General features: G+C 43.4%; 2 protein-coding genes across 12 annotated transcripts in view; both read left to right on the top strand.

Annotated features, from left to right (window-relative positions):
• The window catches only part of LOC306935893 (poly(rC)-binding protein 3), a 256803-nt gene that overhangs the window by 88825 nt on the left and 147782 nt on the right, over positions 1–20196 (top strand). The window lies entirely within an intron of this gene.
• Positions 16366–19904, top strand: LOC306935032 (zinc finger BED domain-containing protein 4-like; the record flags this gene model as incomplete). Its single annotated transcript, XM_079517853.1, has 6 exons — positions 16366–16559; positions 17180–17867; positions 18072–18363; positions 18545–18723; positions 18809–19049; positions 19279–19904. The coding sequence occupies 6 exons, from the start codon at positions 16366–16368 to the stop codon at positions 19665–19667; spliced, it is 1983 nt and encodes a 660-aa protein (XP_079373979.1). The 3' UTR covers positions 19668–19904.

Raw genomic sequence — 20196 nt, forward strand, 5'->3', positions numbered from 1 at the left:
TCCCAATTAAAGTTGAAGGCTTCCCTTATAGATGCATTTGGTGCATAATTTAAAGCCAAAATCTGTGTTTTGGCTATGTTGATCTTGTATCCTGACAAACGACCAAATTCTTCTAATACCTTGCTTAAAACAGGAAGTGAGTCATTTGGTCTCTGGAGGAAGGCAATTACATCATCGGCAAAAAGTCCTATCTTGTGTTCACTACCGTTTACCGTCACACCTTGAATACCTTCATTGTCTCTCACTGCTTGTGCTAAGGGTTCAATAAAAAACGCAAATAACGTAGGCGAAAGACAGCATCCTTGCCTAGTTGATCGTTGTAGGTTGAATTTCCCAGACAAGCTCCCATTTATTTTAATTCTAGCCGTAGGTTGTTGGTATAATGATTTTACACATTGTAATGCTTCCTTATTGAACCCAAATCTTGTCAATACAGCATAAAGGAACTTCCAATTGACCCTATCATATGCAGCCTCTGCATCAACACTCACTAATAAAGTGCTTGTTTTAGTCCTCTGTGCTTGGTCTACAACATGTATAGTTCTCCTCACATTGTCATGAGTCTGGCGATTGATTATGAAGCCTGTCTGATCTTCTTCCAACATCTCATTTGCTATGTCTGTTAACCTCCTAGATATAATTTTGGTGTATATTTTGTAGTCCACATTCAAAATAGATATGGGTCTATAGCTCCCACATTGCTCTTTATCCCTTCCCGGCTTTGGTATTACTGAGATTATTGCTTCGGACCAAGATGGTGGTATTTTATGTTTTTTCAGGGTCCAATTAAAGGATGCTACTAGCATAGGTACCAACTCTTCTCTGTACATTTTGTACCACTCCACAGGGAACCCATCACTTCCTGGTGATTTATTATTTTTAAAGGAACTAATTGCCTCCATAATATCGTCGGCTGTAATATTAGCTGTTATTATACGATTCTGCATTACCCCTATGTGTGGCAGGTCCAACTGATCTAAATACGTTTTCATTTCTTGTTCGTCTGCCTGTTCGGGCTGTGTATACAGCTTCTCATAATACCGTTTAAAAACCCTCTATTTCCTCTGGTTCAGTTGTTAGTTCCTTTGTCTCAGGGTCTCTAATCTTGCTAATATTGGTCAATGCCTGTTTACGCATACGTTTAGCCAATAATTTAGTGGCCCTTGCCCCGGCCTCATAATAATTTTGCTTAACATATTTACTTTTCCTTTCAATCTCATCTAATTGGGCATCCTTTATTTTAACTTTCAAGTCTTTCATTTTTTTATATAGTTCTTCATTTTTTGTTTTCTGGTAATCCTGTTCCAGTGCCCTTAAGTCTTCATTGTTTTTCTTATAAGCTACTAATTTAGCCTTTTTCACTAGTGCCGTCTCCACTATCAATTTACCTCTCATGACAGCTTTCATAGCATCCCATACCATAGTCGGGTCCACTTCCCCATTGTTATTTTCCACAAGGTATGTGTTCAACTCCGTCCTGATTTTCTCTTTTCTCTCTTCACTGTTCAACATACCCATATTAAGTCTCCACGCTGTCTGCCTCTTCCTATTATTTAAACCAATTTTCAGAGAAAGTGGGTTGTGATCCGATAGATCTGCCCCTCCTATCTCACATTCCCCAACTCTGTAACAATCTCCCATGTTCACAAAAAATTGGTCGATCCTAGAATGGACTTTGTGCGCAGCCGAATAGTGAGTGAAGTCCATATCTGTCGGGTGGAGTCTCCTCCATATATCTACCAGTCCCATCTCACTCAGCGATGTGTTTACAAATTTAGCTAATTGCGTCTTGCTCCTTTTCTTACTTGTTGTATCTTTTTTATCACACAAAACCACATTTGTATCACCTCCTGCAATCAAAATACCATTTGTTTCCACAGCTATAATGTCAAACATGTACTTAAAAAACTTCTTATCACTTTCTGGTGGTGCATATATATTTACTAAAGTTACCGGTTCATTATCTATTCTTCCCTTCACAATAATGTACCTCCCTTCTTTATCTTTAATCTCCTTTTCAAAATCAAAGTTGACTGTATTAGCTATTAGTATTATAACTCCTCTTCTTTTTCCGTTTTTGTATGAACTATAATATGAGTTCCTGTATCCAAATCTTTTCAGTTTCTCATGCTCAGTTTTGTTTAGATGAGTTTCTTGTAGGAAAAAACCTGCATGTTTTCTTTTTTCAATTTTGACATGACCCTTTTTCTCTTAACTGGTGAATTCAACCCATTTACATTCAGCGACATTATCCCCAACATATTAGACATTGTTATTCCTTATAGTTCCCTTCATATTTGTTTCCTGCCTAGTCATATTATAGTATTTGCATCCGCTTGTCGACAAAAAAAACACAAACAAAAACAAAAAACAAACACATAGCTTCCAAACACGATGTAAAACATCCGTGACCCTTAAACCCTCATAACAGGGTGAGGGGATAGTCCCCATCTTGTATGGGGGCCCCTCCCTAGACAAACTAGTACTAATCTCAGCCTGTGAGTTTCCCCAGTGTCTAGCCATTCCCTACCTAATAAAGCAAACCCTTCCAGTTGGTACATTTTAAATGCAAAATAATGAAAGAAGCCCTAGTATCTAACCTATTCCCTACACAGAGTTGGTAATGTATAATCAATGAAACAAGCCAAAAAAACGACCACTTGGGGTTTCAATCCTATTACAAAAAAAAAAGATCCAAGTGCTATATCTATGGCACCCTCTGTATACCAATAATAAATCAAAGTGTTATATCTACGGCACCCTCTGTATACTAATACTAACTTTTCTTCTTTTTTTTTTTTTCCTTTTTTTTTTCCTTTTATCCCTTCCTTTCTTTTTTAAAACAAAACAAAAACCTTCTTCGCTTATTCTTCCCCCCTCCCTCATTCAACCCAACTCTATGTTACCTCTTTTTACAGCAGAAATCATGTTCTATTTCCTTCTAAACATCCGTAGGTTGTCCTTAGCTCTCCACGCCGCTCCTCTCCTCTTCTCCACTTTTCTCCACTCTGGCGCCCGCTGGTGATTCTCTCCTGTACGTCGTCGTTCTCTCTCCGTCTCCGTGTCTCTCGCACCCTCCGCCTCCACCGCCGCTGGTGCGCCGAGTCCCGCTGTCGAGTCGAGGCTGGATCCTCCCTCCATGTAGCCTCTCTCCTCTATGGCCTGGGCGACGTCCTCCGCACTTCTGTACATTCTCTCACCGTCAGGCCACTGTATCCTCATCTTCGTAAACGGCGTCTGGAACCGGATTCCTCTTGCTTTCAACATTCTTTTGAACGGAATATAGTCTTTTCTTTTTTTCACAACTTCGGGTGGATAATCATGATCGAAGCCGAGCTGTTTATCTCCTACTTGTATCTTCGCCTCCCAGGCTTTTCTTAGCACCATTTCCTTTGTCTCGAACTGAAGAAAGTTCGCCACAATGGACCGCGGAGCTGCAGTTGGGTGAGTTGGCTTCTGTGACAACGCACGATGCGCCCTCTGCAGTTGGAGCTGAGTCCCCGCTGGTAACTCTAGCTCCGTGTGGAATAACTGCTCCAAATACTTAATTACAGAGGTTCCTTGTTCACTATCCTCTGGGCAATTGAATACGCGTATGTTGTTCCGTCTTGATCTGGCCTCGGCATTCAATTGTCTTTCTTGTAGTTGTTCAATATGTTCCACCATTGTCATCATGGCCTCGGTTGCTCCCGTCCTCCAGTCCTCCACCTCCGATATCCGTGTCTGCGCCTCGGCCATGTTCGTCCTCTGCTTAGTCACCTCTTCCTCTTGTTGTTGTAGCTCCCGGTCCACTATTTTACGATAGTTTGTGAATTCTTCCTTCATTTCCCTCTTCAGTTCTTCTTTAAACGTTGCTAGCTCCTGTTGTATACCTTCTTTAAAAGTCTTTAGCTCTCTGGTGATATCAGCGAGCCCGGCCCGTATCACTTCGGTGTAGTTCTCCGCCATGCTGCTTTCGGCGTTTTCTTCCAGTCCACTCCCGTCGTTGTTTTCTTTAGTTTGCTTATCTGCTTTATAACTTCGAGTTATCCTACGGCTTCCTTGTTGTTCACCACTCATTTCTCGTCATACCTTTTTCGTTTTGAATCTGTTTTTACGTGGTATTTTTAACTTATTTTGACCAACCTTGGGGAGCTCGCTAATCAAGCAGCTCCTTCCTCCAACATCCTACCTCCATTTTCTTTTTGAGGGAAACCATACCATTGTAAGTTGCACTGTTCCACTCAAATATACAACCTATTTATAATATCGTCTACTACTTATCCTCTATTATAAATTATTGCCAATATACTTGAAAGTCGATTAACTTCCATCATGTAATTATTGAGCCATTTGTATTCAAGAACAAACCTTTGTAACTTTACGGTTACAGTACAAGTAAAGACTTTTTCAACTTTGGAGTGAGATTTCCTGTCCGTTTTATGTGTTATGCATACCCATTACCTACTTAATCCTCTTCGTGCTAGGTAGCACATAAGGTCTTCACCAACGAACGCCAATGCTGTCTGTCTTCTGCCCAATGTTGCAGTTGGCCCCAGGTCCATCCCAACTCCTTCATTTCTCTCTCCACTGATCTTCTCCAGGTCTCTTTGGGCCTGCCTCTCAGACATATTGGGCCGTAACACTAATAGATATATATATATATATATATATATATATATATATATATTATTTTTTGTATATTCTCCAATCCGATGCAGGTGCTTGTTTTCTCCGATTCCCATCCAATGCAGGTGCTTGTTTTCTACATACCGTTTGCCAGTGGCCTAACTGCCCACAATTATAACAATATGAGTTCCTTGCTGGGCAACGGTGATCTCTACCGCACCGGTAACATGTCCCCTGCATGTCCTCCGTCTCAGTCCTCCTGAAAGTTAGTCTCGCATTACTTTCTTCATGTCTCTTCAATCTCTCCTCCTCCTCCTGGATGTCGGCATCCAGGAGGATGCGCTGGATGTCGGCATCCAGGAGGATGCCCTCTCTAAGGTTGGAAAGCTCCCTCTGATCGATTTGGCTGCTGGTGATGCCGTCGTCTTGCCATCTGCTTCCATAGCCGACTGTGGCAGAGCTGGGGCCGCCGCCTTCCTGTTCTCTTCCGCTGAGATGATCCGGGGTGTTCGATTCATAGGGGGTATAGCTGGAGGTAGAGGGGTAGATGCTTTCACCTTTCTTTCTTCCATATCTGGAGGTAACGTCGGAGGAATTGCTGTGGCGTGCTGTCGTGAGGGTACAACCCTTCTTTCCTCTTTCCATCGTTATTTTCTTCAGCTTGTAGAACAAAACCACGTTTTCAGGAAGAGGCTGTACATAGCTTTCTGCAGTCATTTGTTTGGATTTACCAATCAGTAATGTTTTGCCATGTTTCATTACATCATTTACTTCCAACAACTGTCTTGAACGAGTGGAAATTATCTCACTGACAATGAAACATGTATGTTTGGGCAACTGTTCTGCCGCCTCTTTTGTCAAGGTCATTCCTTTCAGTTTTTGGATAAAACCATCCATGTCATCGAACATTACTTTATCGAAGTCATTTAAAAGTCCAGAGATCGTCATCTGTTCTGTGCTGCCAATTCCGAGAGTGGATTTCGTACTTATAGACATCGCTTCACTACCTACCTTAATATTAGCTTGAGCTTGTATGGCTGTCTCTTTACCTTTGAACAAATGCACATTTGTGGGCAGATCATTTACTACTTCACGCTTAACAGTTGGCTGGTCAATATTCTTGTCTTGGAACATAGACATGAGAGTTAGATCATCTGTCTGTGAATACTTGGGTTTTCCTGCAGCCCACTCAAATTTTGGTTTCTGTTTATCCATCACCATTCCCAGGTGAACCTCAGTAGCAGCACTCTTATTAAAGATCCAGTCTTCGTCCAAACTTTTCCCAATAAACTCTTGTATTCGCTTAAATATTTTGTCTTCCATTTCTCCTCATTCAGAGAGCCTGTCTTCTTCTTCTTCTTCTTTTAGTTTCCGGCAGGCTGTACACTGGTGGCGTCAATGACTTATATATGGGCAAAGATGTCTTACATCAGTGGATGATGTCAGTGGATGACATCAGTAGCCCGTTTCCCAAATATGGATGGCCCAGTTTCCTCCAGATAACTATCCTCTGTCTTGTTTGGGTCCTGTAGGATTTGAGATCGTTGGAGATACCGTGTGTGTTTCAGATTCAGATTCAGATTCAGATACCTTTATTTGCCATTTGTGTATACACACATAGGAATTTGCTTTGACATAACATGAGTGCATTCAATTCTTTTTTTCACAAATACCAACAGACATAAGACAACACCGTGCAGGGAAATAAATATAAAGTGCAGGGCAGTAGTTCATAGTGCATCAAATGTTGCCGGTGATTAAAGTGCCGGTGTCACTAGGAGGCAGGGGTGGAAGGGAAGCCAGAGTCATTGAGCAGCCTGGCAGCTGACGGGAAAAAACTTAGTCTGTGGCGGGCTTTCGTAGCCTTCAGCAGCCGCAGTCTTCTCCCAGAGGGGAGCAGGGTGAGGAGGCCGTGGCCAGGGTGAGAGGAGTCGGCCATAATCTTCCTTGCTCTCTTCAGCGCCCTGGCGTCGTGCAGGGACTTGAGGGAGGGCAGAGGGCGGCCAATCACCCTCTCCGCAGAGCGAATCACCCGCTGCAGCTTGGTGAGGTCTTTAGCAGCAGCAGCAGGGAACCAGGTGATGATGGAGTGTGTGAGGATGGACTCCACAATGGCTGTGTAGAACTGAGCCATCATGAGCCTCGACAGCCTGAATTTCTTCAGCTGTCGGAGGAAGTACAGCCTCTGCTGGGCCTTCTTCAGGAGGGCCATGATGTTCAGCTCCCACTTGAGGTCCCGAGAGATTGTCATGCCCAGGAACCGGCATGACTCCACTGAGGTCACCGGGGTGGGGTGTCTCCCAGCATGATGGGAGGGGGCGGGGCTGCGTTCCTGCGGAAGTCCACCACCATCTCCACTGTCTTAAGAGCATTAAGCTCCAGGTTGTAGTTGCTGCACCAACTCTGCAGCCGCTCGATCTCCTTCCTGTAGGCCGACTCATCCCCTTTAGAGATGAGGCCCACCAGGGTGGTATCGTCAGCAAACTTCAGGAGCTTGACTGAAGGATGGAGGGAAACACAGCTGTTGGTGTACAGGGAGAACAGAAGTGGGGACAGGACACAGCTCTGCGGGGAGCCGGTGTTGGTGGACCTGGAGCTGGAAATGTTCTTCCCCAGCTTCACCCGCTGAGACCTGTTTGTAAGAAAGTCCGTAATCCACCTGCGAGTGGAGTCCGGCACTTGCAGCAGGGACAGCTGGTGCTCCAGGATGGATGGCAGGGTCGTGTTGAAGGCAGAGCTGAAGTCCACGAACAGGATCCTGGCGTAGTTGCCTGCAGTGTCAAGGTGTTCTAGCGTATAGTGCAGGGCTATGTTCACGGCGTCCTCCGTGGATCTATTGGCCCTGTAAGCAAACTGCATCGGGTCCAGCACAGGATCTGTGATGCTCTTCAAGTGAGCCAGGACAAGGCGCTCCAGGACCTTCATGACCACAGAGGTCAGGGCGACGGGTCTGTAATCATTAAGGCCCGTGACCTTGGCCTTCTTGGGGACGGGGATGATGGTTGAGGCCTTGAAGCACGTTGGAACCTGACACAGCTCCAACGAGGCATTAAAGATGTTGGTGAACACCGGGGCGAGCTGGTCAGCGCAGTGCTTCAGGACAGAGGGGGAGACAGAATCCGGGCCGGCCGCCTTCCGGGGGTTCTGGCTCCTCAGCAGCAGTTTCACCTCTCTCTCCGTGACAGAGAGGGGGGGATGCGGGGGTGGTGGATGTGGCAGGGGGGGGTGGTGGAAAAGGGCGGGACGGAACCTCTCTTTCTCGAATCTGCAGTAGAACTCATTGAGCTCGTTGGCAAGGGGGAGGTTGTCAGACGCCTGTGGAGACTTGGGCTTGTAATTGGTGATGGTCTTGAGGCCTTTCCAGACGGAGGAGGAATTCCCCTCAGAGAGCTGTTGCCGCAGTCTCTCTGAGAAGCGATGTTTCGCCTCCCTCACCTCTTTGGCAAACCTGTATTTGGCTTGCTTGAACAGAGCCACATCTCCACTACGCCTGGCCACCTCCTTCTCCGTCCTTAGCCTTCTGAGTTGGGCTGAGAACCAGGGCTTGTCGTTGTGTTGGTTGAAAGCATGTCACCTTAGGAGACATGCTAAGAGCTGCATGATTCAAATCGTTTATAGTCGTCTCTCAGAGTGATAGATAATTTTGAGTTATGGTAGATCTGTTAGTTTGGTGGATGGAATTGTCTAAATGTTCCCTTTGGCCCAGACCGTGTTCCTTATAGGTCATATTTTGTCATCTTGCCCTTTTATCATCAGTTTACTCATATCCTACTGCCTGTTTACTCCGGGTTGTTCTCCGTATCCTATTTATGTCATGTCACCATCCACATGCCTAATTATCTCAGACCTATATTATCCTTTATTATTTTATCATACTTATATTATGGGTTGCCTGACGCCAAGTTCAGATTCACTGTCTGTCCCCAGTCAAAGTTAACTCGCATACTGAGAGGTCTATTTTGATATAAGACTGCCTGTAGTTGACCTTGGTGCCTAGTGAGAAAGTAGATAGGAGCATTTCTCTGTTAAAGAGTTCACAGCTAGCAGGGAAAGAATGTTATCTTCAGGTTGCCATAGCAACGCCAGCCTCTGAGCTTTCCCGGTTTATGGCCCTCAATGACGGGACCAAGAAAGCTGTCATGATACCAGTCTCATCATCCATGTGCTGGTCCAATGAGCGCTTGACAACCAGCGCCAGCGTGGCATAGTGCGGAAATTAACTATCCATTCAGCCAATGAACGTGTATCAACAACTGACGTGATCTACAGTATTAATGCCTGGCACATGATGTGTCCGGCAGAGAGAACCCTGTGCATTTTGTTGCACAGGGAGAGATTTTGTAATTTGGCTGTATGTGGGTATCTGTTCTGTCTCTCTGATCTGAAAATGAATTGACCAAACCATATTCTGCTCTGACTGGACAATCATTCTTCTGGTGGACTCATCTTTTTAATTGGGTACTTAAGGTATTTTTCTAAAAGAGTATTTCCTGCTTAAAGTAATCCTGTTAAAGCTAAAGGTTTGGCAACCATTTTTTACCATTGTGGTGCTGAGTATTTATTGGTACTCTTGGATTACTTTCTTAAAAGTATTTTTACAGTTATAGCTCTGTGCAGCTCAGTAATTCAGTTATACAGTCCTTTATATCATTGGTGAAACATTAATTGTCCCTTCTGCATTTTATATGCAACAAATTGGTTTTATCTTAACACTTTGATTGCTACAAGATCTCGGCAGGCCTATTTGGATGTTGCTACCGTTTAACATTGCACAAAGGCCTTGTACGGGGGCCCACAGCAAAATGTTCTCTTATAGCGAGAATCACACGCATACATCAAAAGAAAGCTGAACTTGTCCACTTCAATTAAAAAAATACATTTTGATTTTACCATGTTCCATTCTGGAGATATTGACCTTTTTGCAACACCTGCATTTGCCTGGAAGTGGTTATCTTGAACAGCGAGCAGAGTTATGGATGGTTTAAAGTCAGACACATTGACAGGCAGATATAAAATTTAACCCAATAAATATCCTATACATCCTATACACCGAATGAAAGCCCTGAATGTGTACTTTTACGAGGAAAAGAGTAAACATTGATCCCATGTACAGTTAGACAGTAATTGGTTATTGAATGCAGCTTGTGCCCACCAGATAACTTCAGAGAAGACATGGACGTGAACTCCTCAATATTCACAAAATAAGGCCTATAGCGACATATAAATACTATATACCGTATGAAACAGAAGACTCTCTGCTTTCATAAGTAAAAACTTCTACTGTAGTAATAATAAAAATCACACCCATGTGAAGTGAGTGGTGCAACTCTGTCCCATATTCTGTTCTCTGCTTATTCAATACAGCTCGCTATATACGGACTGAGGCAGAAAGTCATGTAAACCTTTTATTTACAGTTTGGTCTGTAAACTTCTACTGTAATAATAAAAATCACACCCCTGTGAAGTGAGCGTTGCAACTGTTCTGTACTTATTCACTACAGCTCGCTATATACGGACTGAGACAGAAAGTCATGTAAACCTTTTATTTACAGTTTGGTCTGTAAACTTCTACTGTAATAATAAAGTTGCGCGGTGCAACTGTAGAGAACAGTTGCACCGCTCACTTCACAGGGGTGTGATTTGTATTATTACAGTAGAAGTTTACAGACCAAACTGTAAATAAAAGGTTTACATGACTTTCTGCCTCAGTCCGTATATAGCGAGCTGTATTGAATAAGCAGAGAACAGAATATGGGACAGAGTTGCACCACTCACTTCACATGGGTGTGATTTTTATTATTACTACAGTAGAAGTTTTTGAGTGGTGTAAACCACTCCTACAACTGGCTTTTGTGTGCAGAGAAAAATGAGCATGGTTGCTATGTTCAAAATAATTTCTGACGTAATTAAATCACACCCGGGTGAACTGGATGACCGTAGCAACCATGGTCATTTTTTCTGCACAAAAAAAGCCAGTTGTGAAATCACATCCGGGTGTGATTTCACACCCGGATGTGAAATCACACCCGGATCTAGGATGTTTCCTAGATCTAGGAAAGTGGTCACTCAGTTCACCCGGGTGTGATTTCATTACGTCAGACATTACGTCAGACCTCAGCTGATCATGCTATATAAAACCTTACACCACTCAGTTCACACGGGTGTGATTTTTTTCTTATGAAAGCAGAGAGTCTTCTGTTTCATACGGTATATAGTATTTATATGTCGCTATAGGCCTTATTTTGTGAATATTGAGTTCGGGTCCATGTCTTCTCTGCAGTTATATCTGGTGGGCGCAATGTGCAATGTAACCAATTTATGACAAACTGTACATGGGATCAATGTTTACTCTTTTCCTCGTAAAAGTACACATTCAGGGCTTTCATTCGGTGTATAGGATGTATAGCATATTTATTGTGTTTATTGTTATATCTGCCTGTCAATGTCTGACTATAAACCTTCATAACTCTGCTTTCTTTAGATGATGATGATGATTGCCTCATTGTCTTGATCGCAAAACATTGGGGGGGGGGGGGGGTTCATGGGCACATTGGGCAGCAAAAGTCTTGATCCGTACGGCTATAAAAAGTCCCATTCCACCGTTCGGTTCAGAACTATAGTATAACGGTGAGACGCGTTGTCATCATCAGCTGATTTTGTTTTTCAAGCTAGTATAGGGGAACATGCCTGGGCATGCAGGTTGGGGGCGATGGAGAAAAAAAAAAGATTCACCCGGCTGTGATGTCGACGACAACGGATCACAACACCACGGTTTAGGACGCGGAAAAGTTCGTTATACATTACACCCGGGTCGATTACGTCCCCGATGCATTGCGGTCTTATCACTACAATTATAATGAATAAAAAAGCGTTACAATCACACGTCCGAGCGATCTCCGATTATGACGGCTCTGCATGGCGATACGTGATCCCCCAACGGTAGACTGTCTGTTGTCATGGCGGCCCCTCTCGATACTGTAGTTCGTTTGTTAGTTCGTAGTATTGTAGGCTCGGGGATCGTTTGGTCGCTACAGTATGAAGAAGGAAACATGCATCTGTCCATGTGTGTTGCAGACGTTATGCAATGCAATGCCGATCGGATCCGGTGCATATGTGTTTAGGCAGCGATCCGTTCATCATGTTTTTTTCCGAGAGAACCAGGACAGAGCCCCCATCTCGCAAGGCCCTCCTCCTGCAGGAGAAACAGGAGGGGAGGGGGGAATCGAGTATTATGGTGTTGTGTGAAAGCCAATAGGTGGAGGAAAGCCTGGTGAGGCGAGGTTAGGTGAAATTTGATTCTTTTCACCCACCGACTAGATCATTGCATGGGCGCGTCCATTTTACACTGGCTTGAAGGCTTCTACACGTAAAGCGGCCCGCCCTCCTGTTTTCAGGAGGGGATGGTTTTTTTTTTTTTTTTTTTTTCTGATCACGTGAGCGGGACTAAGCAGCAATGACAGGGGGATGGTTCTTCATTGTCCGGGTGGGTAAAAAGATGAATGAAAGTATGCTATAAAAAAGTGATTAAAACGTATGGATACGTGGTTCGCACCCGACGTTTGATTAATTGATAACGTATTGATACGGGATTCGCGTCGGCTGTGTTAATTATAATTCCAAAAAATTGGTCTTCGAGCCTTCCCTTATCTGTTATCTACATATTTATGTAACAAATTGGTCCTGTTCGAGCCGGGCTTTTACGAGTATAAGTCTAATTTATTTAATTAGCTCCTCCGACAAAGGAACCAGCCCCCATCCCCATTTTTATTTTCTTCTACCGGAAGAACAAAGTCCATAGTCATATTTTTGGAGCAGTGGTTTCGCCGATACATATTCAGTTCTGGAACCGATCCTCCCCATTTTTGGAACATACAAGCCGCGGATCTGTGGACGAACGGACGAAGCATGATGCTTGTGGACGCGGTCCTCCACAGATCCCCCCCCAACGACGGTCCCTCTCCTGCTTCGGTGGACCCTGTCCGGGACCACCTCCTGCCTGCCTGATTCTCCCGCCTGCTTGCTTTTCTGAAGTTAAGTAATTTGTCTTTCTGTAACCTTCATAGATTATACTGTTATTATAATTTATTGCCGTAAATTCAGGTCTGGGACTTAATCCCTGAACATGTCTCAGTCACATTACTTTTCTCCACTTTCGATTTTCAGGAGGCAACGCTACGCGTGCGCTGCGTCCTAATCCTTTGTTTAAACTTTATTCTACGATTTCTTATCTGTTTAGTATTTATGCGTTCCTGTTATGTTGATATCGCTGTAGTAACCCATAGATATTACTTTTCTAGTCTTCTTTCTCTCAAACGTCGACGGGGGTGCGAGAGTAGAGTAGGTTATTTTTATACCGTAAAAAGGTCTGTGATCTCTTTCACCATTCGATTACAAATTATTTTATTTTTTTACCACCTTATAGTATTGTTCGGTTTTTATGACACTAATGATTTTAGAGTGTGTCGGCTTCTTATCTAAGGAATGTGTGTAGGAGAGCTAGGTGCTCCTTCTCTCTCTCCCTCTGCCTGCTTGTGTATGTGTGTGTGTGTGCGTGCATGCATGTGTTCGTGCGTGTGTGCCTGCCTGTGGGCCTGTGAGAGAACGACTCTCTCTGTTTGTCTGCGTGCGTGTTCGTGCGTATGTGTGTATATCACCCCATGTCTTGTGTGGGCATGAATCCCCCCACCCTGTTTGTATGGAGGTGTGTGTAGTCCCGTGGAACAGTTATTTTTCTTTTAATAGTGGATATATGTGAACGGTGACGTTTGCATGGTTGAATGGTCCTCCCCCCCCCCCCCACAATTTGCCCTCCCCCCCACAAATTGTGTGTATATGTGTGTGTGAAACGTACCATTTGTGTTCAATGTCACCTTTATATATATATATTGTTTTATTTTTTATTTAGAGTGACTGAGTGCGTGCGTGTGTATATCACCCCATGTCTTGTGTGTGGACGAATGCCCCCACCCTTCTCTCTCCACTCCCCTCAGAGCGTCTCTCTCTCTCCTCCTCTCTGCTCCTGTCTATGTGTGCGTGTATGCATGCATGTGTGTATATGTGTGTGTGTGAGGCACCATTTGATTATTTTTGAAGAGTGTGACAATACGGGTACTTACGTATAGCCTCCATTCTAATGATTATTGATGATATTAGGAATGCGTGACGACTATTGACTATTGATTTATTTATCTGTCAGGCTCCGTGTTCCGCCATTTATCATCATTTCATACATTTAATTTTTTAGATAGGACCCCCTTTGAACATTTAATGCCCATTATCATGACAATGTATTATTGATTTCAACCAATCCCCTTATTGATTTAATTCATTTATTATTTTGTATTATTTAATTTCATTTTATTTTTTGAGTGGTGTCAACCATTCTTTCCCAAGACATTTTAATTCCTGTTAGTTCTTTATTTTTGATTTTTTTTTTCTCTATCTCTAAGACCTGATGTTTACAAGTCATGGTCAATTTCGGTCTATCTTGACCTTGGCTAACCTGCGTGTGGCGATTAGCTACGTCAGATAACGCGCAGGGGACATAGTACAAACAGGTTTTGTACTAGGCCGCTGGACTACATGAAAAGGGGGTCTTGATTTAAGTTAAATCCCAGAGTGGTACAGATACAAGTTCTCTGTATTCACTGTTTTTCTTAGACGTCCAGAAGGCGTCCCATCCTATGCAGAACATGTAAACGAATCTGCGCCCCATTTTGGGCAAATCTTCGTCTATATACTTTGTTTTCTACTTGAGATATCTTTTTGCGTATTCTCCCTCCCTTTTCTTTAAGGTGTACATACATACGTAGAATTCTGGGTCTCTATCTTTCTCTTTCTCCCTGTCTACCTACACGCCCTCCCTTCACCATTAGCTGTGTACATGCGCGGTTGGTAGAACAGTCATTTATTTATTTTTTAAACCATACCCTGTTGATGTTTACCCTGTTGATGAATTGTTTATAATTATTATTGTTTCATTTAATTTACCAGTTTGTTTTTTTGTCTTTCTGTTTTATCTCACAGATACGGATCTCTGGTGGTTTCGTGGTCAGGAACAAACCCAGGACGGAGGAATCTAGAGGTCAACAAAAAGCGATGGAGAATGGAGTGAAGGAATGGTGTTGTCGACCTCGAGATTTCTTTTCCCTTAGTTTATAAGGTTTGACCCTAGACCCCGACCCACACAGAACCGTTTGAATCAGTATTAGGCCCGACCCACTCAGAACCGTTTTAATCAGTATTAGGCCCGTCCCTCTCAGAATCATCTGCCCATAGATTTCCCATTGGGAACAAATTAGAATTCCACTTGTTTCACCATACACATAATTGTTTTATGTTTTTCATCCATGTTTTTCTTTGCTAAGACACTGTATTTTGCTAAAACGCTGTTACCCCTCCCTACCTAGTATTAGGATTAATTTGATCATCCCTTCTCCCCTCAATTAATTAATATTGTATTTTGACTGTTCATTTTCCAGATCCCATATCTGCCCCATTATATAGATTATGTAAACTGAATTATCCCATCTTTGGACAATCTAAATTTCCTTCCATTAGGATTCATTATCCCACCTCATCATATTTTTATTTTGGATTTCATTTTAGTATTAGGGACAGCTTCCCCTTCCATTTCATTTTGTTATTTTGAGTTTGACTTGATTAGGCATATATATCCTCCCCTGAATAGACTTGATTCTATATTTGGCCTTTATGGTACTAATGGACTCGCCAGGAAACGATACGTTCGATCAAGACAACATCATTGATTACCCCGTTCCCCCTCTCCAAGCTCTGCTTGGTATAAGAACTGTTAGGTGCATCTCCGGCCGTTTTCTCCCGTTTGAATCACAGAGATCAAGTGTATCTGTCAATGAGAAAGTATAGGCTGATATTGTCACCTGTGGGTCACCTATTATGTCACCCATCCTGGGGGCGGGGCGAAGATTCGGCTCCGACAACGAGCGAAGAAGAACCATCCAGTGTCTGCTCTGATGAGCTACAATGAACATTGCCATTGGCACTTTCGACGGCACGGCGTGCTGCAACGATGCTCGGTTCCATGGGAACCCGAAGATATCATCTGCCCTAAAGAACATTGTCAAACTCTGACACTTTCGTCGGCGTGGAACGCTGCAACCATTGCTGGGTTCCATGGGGACCCCGAAGACCTCATCATCATCATCGAGAGAGAGAAAAGTGATTATGTCTCTCTCCCACAGTACCATCTAAATAAGGAGTGATTGTTTGCCTAGTCATAAGTCAAAACAATTTTTTTATTTTTCATTGTTCCTGTTACCATTCTGGTTACCATTTTGCAGAGTATTGGACTCGAGTCATGATGACTCGACTCGAGTCCGACTCGAGTCATTGATTGGACGACTTGCAACTCGACTTGGACTTTAGGGTAAAAAACTTGAGACTCGACTTGACTTGGAAGACAATGACTCCAGACTCGACTCGACTTGAGACAAGCTGACTCGGACAACTTGTAGCATTATGTTGTTTTTTCATTGTACGTTTTTTTTGTTTTGTTTTATGCGGATATCATTCTAATATGTCCAGGCAGGGCGGTCGTGAACGTCACGTTACGCCCCGCACCAGAGCGAACGCCACGCTATAGGTTTACACTTGTATTGGTTTGATTGATTGATTGGAGACAGGCATGTAAGCGAGAGAGCACGCAAACAGCCATGACTCTGATCAGTGTGGGCACACACAACAGTGCGGCTGTTTACTAGGCTAGGCTAGCTAGCAATGGCGACTGCTCCCGAGCCTCCTTCTGCAAGTTCTGCAGTTCCACCAAAAGTGATTCAGTTCGCTTTTAAAAACTTCCATTCTGATGGAAAACGCAGGAAGGCTCAATGCAAGACATGCGACGCTAAAATCAATGACAAAGAAGGAACCACATCCAACTTTGTCCGCCACTTGAAGACGGCGCATGAAGCCAAGTAAGTGAAACCTAGTAACCTACTGCCAATATAACTAAAGCTAACATTATTAGAAGTGTGTCCGGGTGTGCATGTGTGTGTTGGTGGATATATATGTCGTTAATAAGACAAACAATGCCACTCACCACTGTCGCGAACGTTGATATGTGACTGCACTGCATAAATAATAATATCCATCCATGGTAGCAAGCCCTCCGTTTTCCCAACACTTTCTCACTTTTCATTAGATATATCCAGTCGTCAGCAGGATTAAGAACTTCATTAACTCCCACGCAAAACCTTTATTCCTTCCACTTTTCCTCCGATACGTTTTCTCTAGCTATAGTTGCATTTAGTCCACTCCGTGTTATTCTTTTGGAACGTGGAGGATTAGGACCCCATGCCGGCAAAACAAATGCACGTGGAGTACTAGTAGGCAGCTAAATGTGTGCCTGATGGAAAGTGACGTAATATTAAAATACTACAAAACAAACGTGCATGCACGTTAAGAGATTATTTTGTGCTTTAGGCCTGTAGGCACTGCTGCAGTAAATTAATGTGTGTGCAATGAGTGTGCATGCATGCATTTGCTACACAAAAATGACAACTGTATAATATTTCTTCTTTTCCTTCTGTTTCAGATATGCAGAGTATATGAGATGTAAGCAGCAGCCAGTCCCTGGTCCCAGCCAGCCAGGAATTGGACAGTTTGCTGCTCTCTCTCACCCAGAGTTTTACAGACAGAATCATTCCAAACAGAGGGCCATGACTGACTCCATCATTATGGACCTAATAGTGGGATGCAGCCTTCCCCTGACTCTAACAGAAAATAAAAAGTTCTGCCACTTTCTCTCCATAGCAGACCCCAAGTACAAGGCCACTGATTATCGTTCTGTAATCAAGCACGTAGAATCCTCTGTTACAGCGACCCGCACTAAGATCAAAGGGATCCTTGCAGAAGCAGAACATGTTTCTCTGACTGTAGACATCTGGTCAGATCGTAGGATGCGAGGCTTCTTGGGTGTCACTGCCCATGTCCTGACTACAAACAAAGAGCTGTGTCTGAATTCCTACTTGCTGACCTGCAGTAGGTTCCGAGGATCACATACAGGAGAGAGGATCGCTGAGGCGTTTGAAGCTATCTGTGATGAATATGACATCAGACACAAAATGGACTTTGTGCTCTGTGACAACGCAGCTAACATGAAGAAGGCCTTCTCCATCTGCTTCCCCCAAGAGGAAGAAGATCAAGTAGATGATGAAGAGAGCCTGGACGACCCAGAGATATGGGAAGATCTGTCGGTGACCGACCAAGAAACTGTTGATCAGGTGAATGAGTGGCAGTAAAACATCTTTGCTTATGGTTGTGCACAATGCACAAATACCATAAAATAATAACCTTTTATTGTAGTAGTTTTGTAATCTACAGGGCAGCCTTGTTTTGTCTACTCATCGTTAACTATTTCTGTCATGTGCTCTCTGACAATACTGTTATGTGAAGAAAACCATAATTTAATTGTTTGAATTCAACAGGCACTAACCAGAGGAAGCCCCAAACGCCTACAGTGCTTCGCTCATACCCTACAGTTGACTATAGGCGATGGCCTTAAGGAAGCTAAGGTTGCAAGAGGTGCCATGGCAAAATGCTGCAAACTCAGTTCTCTTCTGCACACATCTACCTCCTTCCATGATGCTTTTGAAGAGAAGTTTGGTGAGCGAGGGATCCCTGCTGCTGTGACCACACGATGGGGTTCAACCTACCGCCAACTGAAAGCAGTGCTCTCATTCAACCAGGAGGAACTGAGCGATGTTGTGCAGGCCACAGGTTGGTGCTTGTCTGTTACTGCCCCTGCTGCTGTGTAGATCATGGCTGTAGCTCAGGAGAATGGGTTGTCTGACCACAGGGTCACATTCTATTCCTGTGTCATCAAACACACAGGGCTTGTTGAGTAGTATCCTGACCAGTTTTAGAATGCTATGCTGTATCTCTTTCTCTATCTATCTAGGTCACCAGGAGCTGATCTTCTCTACGAGAGAGTGGAGTCAACTGAAAGAACTGTGTGATATCCTCAAGCCCTTTTCAGAGGCCACTGATCTTACGCAGGGCGAGAAGTGTGCAACTATCAGCGCTGTTCTTCCCAGTGTCTTGTCCCTAAACAACCACCTGGAGAAACTCAAGCAGAAGGTTGGTTATTGACTCACTCACTCACTCACTCACTCACTCACTCACTCACTCACTCACTCACTCACTCATTTATTCATTTGTTCAGGTTCGCTTCCTGGGAAGCATGGTCAGGTGCCTTCAGACCTCCCTCAAAAAAAGATTCCGTGGCATCCTGGTCAATGTGAAAATGGAAACTGCAGCACCAGACGAACCACAGCCTCTACCTTTTGCGGACCCTGTGTATATCAGAGCAGCTGTCCTGGACCCAGAATACTCAATGATGTGGCTGGAACAAGATGTCCTTGTCAACGATGACATCAAGAGGGAGGTGTCTGACATGGTGAAAGGTCAGTGAATGTACATCTATATTAATGTGTTCGAATACACACTAAAAGTATGGCACTGTATAAATGTACTCTCACACACCACTCACTCAGTCACTTCTCAAACAAACTTGGTTCACTTTATTAATGTTGACTGTCAGGGTGACAAATCATGATGATCACCAAACTACCAATATCAGTTTTAATGTAATATATTTCATGCTATATTAAGTGATCATTTGTTGTCCATTAGAACTGATCCTACGGGAGGTGCCAGCTGACCAGACACCTGAGAATCCAGAGAGAGAGGAAGAGCTGTTGGAGGAGAACACTCAGAACAGTGCTGGGCTCTTCGCAGGATACAGGAAGCGTCGCAAGCAGGACACAATGAGGCCAGAAATTCAGCTGAACAACTACCTTAGCCTTGATACTGATCAGAAATGTCTCAGCTTTTGGGAGGCAAACAGAAACTCCCTCCCTGCACTTTATAAGATTGCCATTAGAGCACTTGCAGTGCCCGCAACTAGTGCTCCAGTCGAGAGAATCTTTAGCCACGGTGGCATCATTTTGAGACCACATCGTTCTCGGATGAAGGGCACCAATCTCTCGAACCTTGTGTTTCTCAAGTGCAACAATCTGTGAATCTACTGTATGTAATACAGGCACTACTTGACTCTGTAACATAGGGTTAGGTTTAAACAGGATGTTAACTTGCACACATTTTACTTTGGAAAGGTTTCATTTATCCAGCTCTTATTTTCTTTTATAACTCTTACATTTAAAATGTTTATCTCTTTAGAATTGTCAAAATAATACTCATGGTGGAGTGAGTTTATGCAAACATCTTGACAAAAAAAAATGAATCCCTTAAATGGATGGTTATTTATGTTTGTAAGCACTGCTGTCTGTGTGCTGTTTAGTTTACAAAGCACCTTGTTTGCACTGATAATTTTGCCTTTGTAAAGGTAGCTACCTCGAATGTAAAACAAATAATGATACACTTGTTGTTGCAAAATGTTCAAAATAAACATTTTTGTGTCAAACATGCCATTTCTTTAATGGAATGTAGCCTTTCCCATCTACCTAGGCCTAAATGATCAAACATGTAATGGATAAATGTATAGCTTTTAAGCTTGCTGCTGGTTTAATGCATGCAGAGTTGCAGACTAGT

This window comes from Electrona antarctica (assembly GCF_951216825.1).
Source record: "Electrona antarctica genome assembly, chromosome: 13".
In the NCBI taxonomy this organism is placed as follows: domain Eukaryota; kingdom Metazoa; phylum Chordata; class Actinopteri; order Myctophiformes; family Myctophidae; genus Electrona; species Electrona antarctica.